Here is an 11,806-nt window from a genome sequence, read left to right on the forward strand (position 1 = left end):
TTTTCTGTCTCTTTAGCTTTCTTTAGTCATCTAGAAAAAGATTGTGGAGAAGCTCCTGGGTTTTATGGATCCTGGAGTTTTTCTAGCCTTTACTTTTTGAAGGTAGATAGGCAGGTGGCACAGTGGATAGTGGGTTGTGTTTGGAGTAAAGATGAACTGAATGCCTTAACTTCTCTTACCCTCAATTTCCTCACCTATAAAATTGGGCTGAGAGTCATTGTGAAGATCAAATGAGCAAGCCACAAGATCCTTATAAATGTAGTAGTAGTGGTAGTAATATATACTTAATATAGAAATAAATAAAATGATAACAGTGGGAAACATTCAGTACTAAGTCATTAATCAGGAAGCATTTATTAAACCCTGGGCACTGGTGAAGGGTAGCAGTGATGTGTAATGTCTTTTAATTTTTCAGCATTTGATAGGATGTAGACAATTGCCAGAACTTTGTTGTTGAGGGGGGAAGCAGTTATCAGCAAGGAAGCATTTATTAACACTTAGATATACTGGAATTTAAGAATACCTTGAAGAACCAAACTGCATCAATTGGCAGTGCATTTTTTATTTATAACGCTAAGAAAATAGAGGATTAAATTTTTTATTAAAAAAAAGATAACATTTTTGTATCATGTGATGCACCTGTCTACTATCTATCCAGCAGTGTGCTGAGCACTTTGGGGTACAAAGACACTAAACTAAAAAAAGTCAGTCTTTTCTCTCAAGGAGTTTATATTTATAGTCTTATCAAAGAAGACAACATGTACAGATAAAGATATGTATATATAAAATATGTCAGTATATATAGGTAGAAGATAATTTTTTTGGTTGGGAATGCATTTAAGCAGTTTGAGGATCATGTAGAAACTGGTATTTGAGTTGAGCTTTCAAAAGATCTAAGGGTTCTATGAATAAAGACTTTGATGGTGAAGCAAAAAATGAAGAAATTGTGAATTACCTATTATATGCAAGGTACTGTTCTAAATGCTGGGGATATAAGTTCAAAAGTAAAAAGTATTGCCTTTTAGGAGCTTACAAGTGAATAGAAACAGCACATAGGAAAGTTGTGACCTGTGAAGAGTAGAATTATAGATGGCATAGCGGGTCAGCAAGGTGGCTCAGTAGATAGAGAGCCTGGTCTGGACACAAGGGTCCTGGGTCAAATTTGGGCTCAGATACACCCTGAGCAAGTCACTTGACCCTCATTGCCTAGCTCTTACTGCTCTTCTGCCTTAGAACCAATACACAGTATTGTGTCTAAGATGCAAGGTAAAGGTTTTTAAAAAATAGGTAGCATAAGGGTAGTGAGTGGGACAGTAGAGAAGTTGACTGACTTTATAGAAGCAATGGCAATATTTAATTGATTACTCTTATCCATACTAAGAGAGGTAGAAAGTAAGAAGGAAGTAAAGGAATGTATATAATGGCATGGTAGGAGATGACTGAGGTGAAGCATTGTCTAGGTTCAGGGGCTGGCAGTGTATAATATAGTGGACTTTTGCAAGTTGGGACCACATAATTCCATTGTAGGAATTTCACAGTTCAGCGACTTAGCACCTCTAGATCGTTGTTTCTGAAAGTTAGCTCTGGACAGTGTAGCAGCAAAGGGCTGGTGTGACAGGAAAATGGCCAAGATGGTAGCAAGGAGGTATAAGGGGTGGGGAACAGATTTTGAGAATATTGGCAATGATATGATGCTGTTCTTTTTGCTATTTATTTGCTTCAGTAAATCAATTCTGTACCTCGTTTTTAGGAACCAAATTCTTAACCAAGATGTCCGTTTCTTTTAACAGAATCAAGTACAGATTGCAGTAGGTGTGCCCAGGTCACAAGGATCCCAAAAGCCTGAAGAAACCACAGTTTCTGCATCATTGCCTAGAAGTGGTGTGGTTGCCACCAATGGGAAGCCAGAACATATTTCTATCAGCTGATTGTTGCTACTGAGAACAACTTGACTTTGGGGGTGGTTGAAGTCTTCATTTCCATAAGAAAAATGTGACTATTCTTCACCAAAAGAGAGAACCCAGGCTGACTTATTTTTCCCCCCTTTGGGCAGCTAAGCTGTATAGTCAGTCATAAAGCCAAATTGTTCCGAGAATAGAGCAATAACTGTCTCAACTGTGGGCTACTCTTTAAATTGGGCAAGATGTATGTAATGCTGCCTGTTGTGGATGAGTTTATGTCCAAGGGGAAGAAAATATCTTGATAATGGAATCCCAAAATCTTGACCAGGAAACTGGTTGGGTAACCAATATGACTTCTGAATCTGGAAACTGGTTATCCAGTATGCTCTATTCTCCTAGCTTCTTGTTGACCTTTCACCAAAGTGGAGTGCAAAACTGGGCATGTCTTACTCTCTCCAACCCAAAAGGAGTTCAGGCGTGGACAGTCTGCAAGCTCGATACCTTAACCCTCCAGCTTCCTGCTTCTAACCTGTCTAGAGTTCTGTAGTGGTCACCTTATGTAACATACAATATAAATTCTCTGTACAGAATTTCTATCAAATGCTCTAAAAAAGGAAAGAAAGAAAATGTGTATTGAAAATGAAAAATAGTCTTATTACTTGGAATGAGAGTTGTGGGTCTAGTTGAATAATTCTGTGTTTGAGAGGACCACCTCTATGATGGGAAAGGGAAGGGGTACTGGCATATGACCTTTGTGAGAATCTTGTACTTTATAGAGAAGAACTCTAAATACTCATCTTCTAAACCTATTAATATCTAGACAGGGTCATGCTTGTGTGTAAATAAAATATTGAAACTGCTTTGGGTTGGGGGGAAGGCTATGGGGACATTGGCCTGGGGGATTGAGAATGACAGTTTTGGAAAAAAATCACCCACCAAAGCAAAACACCATATATTGCCAGGGAAGGAGACAACATAACATCCTTTTTGGTGTCTGCCTGCTGGGGTCCTCGCATAATCCTAAATCTCCACAGCCTACAGATGTTAATGGTAGTTGCAAAAAGGAATTGTTTGAAGAGATGTAGTTCTAGAATAAATGAGATTTTCCTTCTCTATACATGTAGTGCATAAGAGAAACTTAATGGTTCTTCATCGTAATGCTGTATATGCACATCAAGGTGTATTCCCCCCTAAAATCTAGTCAAGCCTTGATTCTAATTCTGAACTTACTTGACCCCATCTGTGACCATTGCTACCAAAATTCATTATCTACATAGTCTAAAAACTTTTGTTCTCCCTGTTAGGGTTCCAAATTTTTATTTTAGTCTTTCTTACAGATCAGCCTTTTTTAAAAAATTAAGACTGAGCTAGACTAATACTTCCTTGGCATTTGGATATACTCGGTGTTTCTGTTTCTGTATGTCTGTCATTCTTTGCTCTAGGTAGTTTTGCTTGTCTTCATATAGCCATACAAAACTTTTTTTTTTTAATAAAAACCCTTACCTTCTATCTTGGAGTCAATACTGTGTATTGGTTCCTAGGCAGAAGAGTAGTATGGGCTAGGCAACGGGGGTCAAGTGACTTGCCCAGGGTCACACAGCTGGGAAGTGTCAGGCCAGATTTGAACCTAGGACCTCCCGTCTCTAGGCCTGGCTCTCAATCCACTGAGCTACCCAGCTGCCCCCTACAAAACTTCTTGAGGTGACATTTACTGTATTCCTGATAACCATCCTATCCCTTACCAACACAATGACCTTTCACTGTTGGCATCTTCTGCTTTTAAACCTATCTCACATTTGAATCTTGAAATCCTCTTCATCCTTTCTAAAATCTCACTTTACTCCTTCCTAGGAACTGTTCACATCCTTTTCATTAATTCCTATCCATTTGCTATCAAGTCAACAAGCACAATGCCTGGCATATAGAAAATGTTTAATAAATGCTTGTGGGGCAGTTAGGTGGCTTGGTGGAACCAGGTCTAAAGATATGGAGATCCTGGGTTCAAATGGGGCATCAGACACTTCCTCAGCTATGCTATGTTACCCCTTATCCTCCATTGTCAAGTAACTTATCCTCCATTGCCTAGCCCTTCTGCCTTGGAACTGATACTTAGTATTGATTCTAAGACGAGGAATAAGGGTTAAAAAAAATGCTTGTTGACTTGACAGTATCCCAACTATTCCACTGAACTGGAGTGCAATACCCCACCTAGTTAGTCCCCACTATGTGCTACGTTCTCTTCCACCTCAATTTGGCTCTACCTAAGTGTTTTTCTGTTTCTGGTTACACAGCCAGATCTTTATCTTCATCCTGAGGCATCTGTGATGTGGGAAGAGCTCTGGACATGGGAGTCAGACCTAGATTGAAAGCCTGGAAGCTAGGGAATCCTAGGCAAATCGGTTAACATTTCTGAGCTTTAGGTTATACATCTATTTCATGAGGATACTGTTCAACTTTGCTAACAAAACTTGTGAGGAAAGCCTTTTGTAAATATTAAAACACTATACATTCGTATTTGTTTTCTAACTTTGGCACATTATTCTACTGATTAATGTTCTACATGGATTCAATTTATGTATCCCAAATTATCTAAGTTTCAGATTCCAGCTCAACAACTATGGAATCATCTTAAGGTCTGCCGGCATTTATTTCCTACATCAAGTCTGTGGATTCCGTCATTAGAGTTATATGCTGTTTGAGCACCTGTTGTGGAGTCAAGAAGACTAGTTTCATTTCCAGTTCTGCTATTTGCTTATAATTAGCTGAGTGAACTTGGGAAAATTAATTCACCTTTTTGGGCCTTAGTTTCTTCATCTATAAAATGAGTTGCTTTAGATTCCAGGGGATCCTTTGGGTCCTATGACAAATATTTTCAGGCCAGCTCTTCCTATTTGTTTTCATTCACTAACTTTAAATTTGGGTTTCAAAGATGAATTCACATTTTGAAAGCAAATTTTAATCTTCCCATTCCTGGATGTTTTTGTACTTTGGAGTCTTTCTGGATGACATTGCTTCTCTCTAATTCCTTGCTACCTTCTGTATGCCAGATGCTATTTGGCCCTTCCCTTTGTTTACCAAACTTGCACTGCTGTGCTTGTGGAAAAGGTGGAGCATGTGGCCCAAATATTAATAGCTGACTTTTATGTGATATTGTAAGGTGTGCAAAGTGCTTTGCACGTATTTCATTTTAGAGAAAAAGTGAAGGTAGATGGGTTAAAGGTTTTCCCCAGCATCACAGAAGTTAAAAAAAACCCATCTCCCCTTGTTCCACAGATATATACAGAAATACCTTAAGGGTATAAATACCAAGTGTGAAGTACCCAGATAAGTTAGGTGCATTTGGAGCGGATTGAATGTTAGGTTCTAAAAGGACAATCATTAAGGATTTGATGTCAACTTGGAGGGATTTCCCTAGTGTGTACTAGCGGTCTGTTCCTCGACCTCCACTGTTTTAACCATTTTTAGCCATTCAGATGTTGATACGATCCATGTAATGATCATATTTGATTTTCCTGTGATTATATGAAATTTAGCTTGGAGGAATATCCAGTGTGAATGATACCTGTGTTTGAAAAGATCTCAACAGATTTAAGATCATGTGCCAAATAGGACATGAAATTATATAAGTCTAAAGTTGTACATTTTACAGTTTGAGGAGTCATGGCTAGATAATAGTTTCCATAAAAAAAGTTGAAGGGACTTTAATGGACTGGCTGTAAGCTCACTCATATTTTGATAGGGGACTCCAAAGACTAATATAGTTATCTGAGGCTCCATTGAGAGATTGTCCAGGAAAGGGAGATTCTTGGTGTGTTACCTTACCACTCTTCTGCCTTGGAACTGATGGCAATTTTAAGACAAAGTAAGGGTTTAAAGAGTTAAGGGATAATAGGGTTAAATGCCTAGGCCTTACCACTCTTCTGCCTTAGAACCAGAACGTAAAGGACACCTTGAGTAGCCTGTCTTTTGGTTGCCGTATTTTAGGAAAAGCATAGAACAAGCATTTCTAGAACAGAATGGTCAGGTTGGAGAGAGGATTGTTCAAGAATTAAAAAGGAACGTATGATTAGCCTGGGGAAGAGAAGGCTTGGAATGAGCATGATTGCTATCTTTATGTATTTCAAGGTTGGTGTGGGAGACAAGATTTGTTCTTCCGAGGACAGATTAGGAATAACGGGTGAAAAGTACATAAAGGCAGATAAAGGGTTGGTATAAGGAAAAAAAGTTTCCCAAACATTTATGGCTACTCAAAAATGGAATCGTAAGCTTTTGTAAGGTAATGTGTTCCTAAGGAAGATCATTGGAGCACTAGAAGTAGAAGCTGGCTGATGACTTGTGAGTGATGCCAAAGGAATTCTTCAATCATGAGGAGGATAATAGTTTCCGATGGCCACTATGACTGAATTCCTTCCAATTCATATGATGTAATTTTTGCAAGTTATACCACTAGGAATAAAACAAGAACACTTTCCTAACCATTCCTTTTAAAAAGTCTTCCTGGGGTAGCCAACGTAGCTCAGTAGATTGAGAGCCAGGCCTGCCGATAGGAGGTCCTGGGTTCACATGTTAGACACGTGCTATCGGTGTGACCCTGGGCAAGTCACAAACTCAATTGTGTAGCCTTTACTGCTCTGCCTTGGTATATACTTAGTATTGATTCCAAGATGGAAGGTAAGGGTGCTAAAAACACGTACCCATAAAAGTTTGATCACCTTTAGAATACATGTTATGCTACTTTAATAAAACTTGAATTTGGATAATTTAAAGTAGTATTGAGGAATTTCACTAGAGAGCTCCATAATTCTTGAGTTTGCTTTTAAAAATTACAGCATTAGTATATCAAATAGGCAGAAGTTGACGGATGTTTATGCTTTGCTGGACTAAGCAAAAAAAAAGTTAAAATAACTTGACAATCTATGACCTTTTCTATTCCCTATTGACTTCCTTAGGATTGCTATCTACAGCTATGACATATAGGACTGTGCCTTTTGCTGTGTCAGTGATCCTTACTGGATTTCCTGAATTTGTTCTCAGAGGTTGGGAGTTGACAGCTTCATCTAGCCTAGATTTTCCCCACAGTGTATTCCTAGATACCATCATGTAAAATGATCTTAAAGAACAGGTTACATTTTTCCTTGAACTGTTACAACGGAAAGTTGCATTTCTGATGAGGGCTCCAAATCAAATATGGATATGATCAACATGTGTTAAAATGACAGAATGCAACAAACCTTAAGTACTTATATGTAAACCCTTCTGCGAAAGAGTTAGATATGCTGTGTTGTTTGGCATTTATGCTTGTCCTGTGTGCAGAGATGACTAATAGACTACCACTAGCCATGCCTACTGCTAGGCAGATGCTGAGTTCTCTAAGGCCATTTCAGTCTTCCATGCATGGAACAGTGCTAGCAGCACTATCCTGACCAAGAGGAGAGACTTAACACTGACTAGTAGGCTGATCACTTTGCAACTCAAAACAGAAAAAGACAAAAAAGCTTGAGTCTTGTGTGACGACATCTGGTTCTGCAGTGGTGGTAGATGAGGCAGAAAAGAGGAGGGGCAGAGCAGCCCCAAATTATTTTTTTATTCTACATTTTCAAGGTACTTTATTGGGAACTGATTTTTATCACGTTTGATGTATTTCTCCCTTGAAAAGAAACCAAAAGATAGAAATGGAAAGCTGATTCATGGCTTCTCTTTGGAGAAGTAAATAGAGAAGTCAGCAGTTGGTTTTTGACCTGGGTTCAAATATATTTCATGGACCATTTCATCATCTAGTATTGGTTTCAGTGTTCATGATAAAACTAGAAAAGGGATCATGAAAATAAATACAGAATATCTTGCAAAGGAAAGGAGGCAGAGAATTCTACAAAGAACATAAGACTAAAAGTTAAATCACGTATAATTTGATACTTGGACTTTTTCAATGTAATTTGGATAAGGTGAGGACTGTTGACATTACTTTATATTGTATTTTGAACTCATCCTATTTATGGAACTGCAATGAGAACTCATGTTATCCAATCCCCCAATCTGAGAAATAGACAAGATCACATTCTTGAGATTAATTGAGGTGGATTGCTTTAGACAAACACCAGTGTACAGAATGTTACAGACCAAGACTGAAACTTCAGTTCCTCTCTGTTAACTCTAGGATCAAATATTCACTCCTTGTTTGCTTGTTTGACATTTAAAACTCTCTTCCTACCCCCTAGTCTTAAATACTGTGAGCTCTGCAGTCCAGCCATACTAACTGCTATTCTACATGATGCTTCATTCTCTATTTCTGGGCTTTGCACTGGCTATTTCCCGTGCCTGAAATGCTTTTTCTCTCAACTTCCACTCTTAAAACTCTGGCTTCCTACAAATCTCATTTAAAATGCTACCTTTTGCAGGCATATGTTTGCATCCTCCAAGCTGCTAGTATTTTCTCTTCAAATACTACCTTTTTCAAATGTGTGTGGTATATATTTACATGTAGGATTTAAGTTAATATAGAATACTCCAAGTATTATGTTTTATAAAGTTTATTAATAATCACTAGAAGTAAAGGAATAAAAGGGTAATTATCTAGCAAAATAGAACCATGTGACTAAACTCTCTTGCCTGTTTAAAAAGACCACCAGCCACCACTGCCATTACAGGAAGAAGAGCAAGAGAGGCAGAAATACACAGAATGTATATCCTGCCTATGTCAGTACGTAACCACAGGAGGAGAATGGGGTGCTGGGAATTGTAGTTTTAGGGTCCAGAAATTAATTACACAATCATCCCTTGTGATCCTTTGGGAGACTAGTCTCTCCAATGGATCATTTAAACATAACTAAGGATCTTCAACTAGAGGTACATACAATATTGCACTTGCTAAGGGGAAATTACAATAATTTGGGGATAAAATTAGAACTTAATTATACAATCCCCACTGAGGAGGGTGTTGACAAACACATGACAAACAGACATCAGCCAAGGATACATGGCTGAGTTGAGGTATGTGAATCAATTGTTCAAAGGAAATTACATTAAAATAAAACCAAATAGAGGAAAAAAATAAAATTAAATAGTATATAAAAATTCTGAGTAAACAATAATAAGCCCATAACAGGTCCTAAAATTTGGGCCCAATAAATTGATTATGCCCCACAAGCCTGTAGGACCATTGCAGCAGTAGGTACTTACTCAATCAGCAGCCAGGACTATAGAAAATTGCCATACTTATGAAAGACAGAAAGGACTAGATTTTTAGCAGCAAATGAGAAATATCATTCCCTGGTCTGATTTTACCTTTGTTCTCAGGGATAGGGGATCCAACATTATAGCTAGACTGAAATACCTTGTCTGGATCTGGTATGAGGAAGTCCTGCATCTGATGTATCTCAAACAGCCGCAACCTTGACAAAACAAGTCCTCCGTCTTGGCGCAGATTCTCATCAATCCCATCAGGATTGGTTGGTCTCCTTGACCTTGTGCTTCTTGGCACTGTATAATGGCTCTTTTGTGATCCCTTCTCCTGCAATCAGACAATCATTAATCAAAGTCCCATTATATTTAACAATTAGTGGCAGATTTCCATAGTCAAAAGCTTCTGGGTATGCAGTAATATTAGGGCTAATGGATATTATAAACTTATATTAGTGCAAAATTGAAAAGAACTATTAATACTGGTAACATGCTTCAAGTGTAAAAAATGAGAAAAAAATTCACATATTGCACATTCAAGGAAAAACAATAATACAATTTTAAACATTAAAAATATGTAGTTCACAATCAGTGACACGTCACGCTTTCCCAAGGGGAAGCAGAATACAAAGGCTTATTACCCAAAAATGAGATCCATTTCCTTCTTGGCCATGATCCAAAGTGTGAGTGCAAATGATTTTTTACTAAGTAACATGGATACTTTGCATGGAAGCTTTGCAAAACAGTAGTAGTATAGCAGCTAATGAACATTCAAAGAAGTATCAAAATCCCTGAAATAAAAAAAGCTCAAAGTCTACAGAGGTTACTGATACAGGTTGTAACCAGTTTGATGGAGTACATTCAAAGCATAGGCAAAAAAGACACAAAAGGTTATATAAGCAGTATGTGACCTTGATGGAGTGGTAAGGGCTAGGCAATGGGGGTCAAGTGACTTGCCCAGGGTCACACAGCTGGGAAGTGTCTGAGGTCAGATTTGAACCTAGGACCTCCTGTCTCTAGGCCTGGATCTCAATCCACTGAGCTACCCAGCTGCCCCCTTAAGGTCATTTTAAATGAGTCTCTGTGCACAATTTGCCAATTATAGTTTTGAGGTCTTTATGAATTCTCTCAACTTAGCCTAAGCTCTGGGGATGATACAACACATGGAATTTGGGAGTTATCCTCAAATAAGAATATACCTGAGAAATATAAACTGGAAGAATTCCATGTGAACTGGAATGACCTCCAGGAATTGATGCAGAGTGAAAGGAGCAGAACCAGGAGAACATTATGCACAGAGACAGATACACTGTGGCACAATTGACTTCTCTACTAACAGCAAGGCAATGAATGATCCAGGACAATTTTTAGGGACTTATGAGAAAGAACACTATCTACATCCAGAGGAAGAACTATGGGAGTAAAAATACAGAAGAAAAACAAGTGCTCAATCACATGGTTTGATGGGGATATGATTGGGTATAGAGACTTTAAATGATCACCCTAGTGCAAATACTAACAATAAAGAAACAGGTCTTGATCAGTGACATGGATTTGCTCATTGGCTATGAGAGGGGGTGGGAGAAGAGGAGGAAAAGAACATGATTCATGAAACTGTGGAACAATATTCAAAATTAATTAAATAAGGAAATAAACAACAAAAAAAGAATATACCTGAGATAAAACTGAATCAGTAAAATGACTTCCTCTGTCCGAATCAATATATGCAGGCAGGTCAAAGTGAGGAATAATCTCTTTTAAAAGCACTAGGGGGAGGGACAGCTGGGCAACTCAGTGGATTGAGAGCCAGGCCTAGAGATTGGAGGTCCTAGGTTCAAATCTGGCCTCAGATACTTTCCAGATGTGTGACCCTGGGCAAGTCACTTAATCCCCATTGCCTAACCCTTACCACTCTTCTGCCTTGGAACCGACACAGTATTGATTCCAAGATGGAAGGTAAGGGTTTAAAAATAAATAAATAAATAAATAAAATAAAAGCACCTTGGCAACAAAATCTGCTGTGGCTTGGGCAGTAGGATAGGCTGCTGGCCATCTGGTCAGTTGATCCACTATGACTAGACAAAATTTATACTGTCCAGTCTTTGGGATAGTGATAAAATCAATTCAAAAGGTGTGTAAGCCAGAGGACAGCCACCAAAAGCTTTGCCACAAAAGGAGTGCCGATTTAATGCTTGGCATGTAGGGCAGGCTGTACACATTTTAGAGGCTATGGTAATTATGCCAGGGGCTATCCATACCCTTTTAACAGAGCCCATAATTCCTTGGGTGCCGAAAGTGACCATTTTTATGTATGGATTGCAAATTTGGTGATAAAAACTTCTAGGGAGCAGAGGTTTTCCTTCAGATGACACCCATACTCCATTTATCTGTTTAGCCTTAAATTTTTTTCTTCCATTTTTCTACTTCCTTTTCATTATAAGAAAGGCATACATTTAAGTCTTAGTGGTTGCTAATGTTCATATTAACTCAAGCCCTTCTAAGACTGATAGCTTTGCAGTGGTATCTGCCCGGTCATTCCCTCTAGAGACAAGGTCAGTGCCACCTGTGTGGGCAGAGCAATGAACTACAGCTAGGGCTTCAGGGAGCTGAAGGGCAGAAAGAACTTCATTAATAATTTCTGTATTAGCTATACATTTTCCAGCTGTTGTTAAAAATCCCCTTACCCACTGTATGACATATTCCAAAGGCAAATTGTAAATTGTTGCCTT

General features: G+C 38.5%; 1 protein-coding gene across 5 annotated transcripts in view; it reads left to right on the forward strand.

Annotated features, from left to right (window-relative positions):
* The window catches only part of KANSL2 (KAT8 regulatory NSL complex subunit 2), a 41,891-nt gene extending 37,476 nt beyond the window's left edge, over positions 1-4,415 (forward strand). For all 5 annotated transcript variants that reach the window (XM_056798356.1, XM_056798360.1, XM_056798359.1 and 2 more), the window contains exon 10: positions 1,791-4,415. In XM_056798356.1, coding sequence (XP_056654334.1) covers positions 1,791-1,928 — 138 coding nt within the window. In that variant the 3' untranslated portion in view covers positions 1,929-4,415. The remainder of the gene's footprint in view (positions 1-1,790) is intronic.
* Positions 4,416-11,806: the final 7,391 nt, after the last annotated feature.

Source organism: Monodelphis domestica, chromosome 5 (assembly GCF_027887165.1).
Source record: "Monodelphis domestica isolate mMonDom1 chromosome 5, mMonDom1.pri, whole genome shotgun sequence".
Classification (NCBI taxonomy): Eukaryota; Metazoa; Chordata; class Mammalia; order Didelphimorphia; family Didelphidae; genus Monodelphis; species Monodelphis domestica.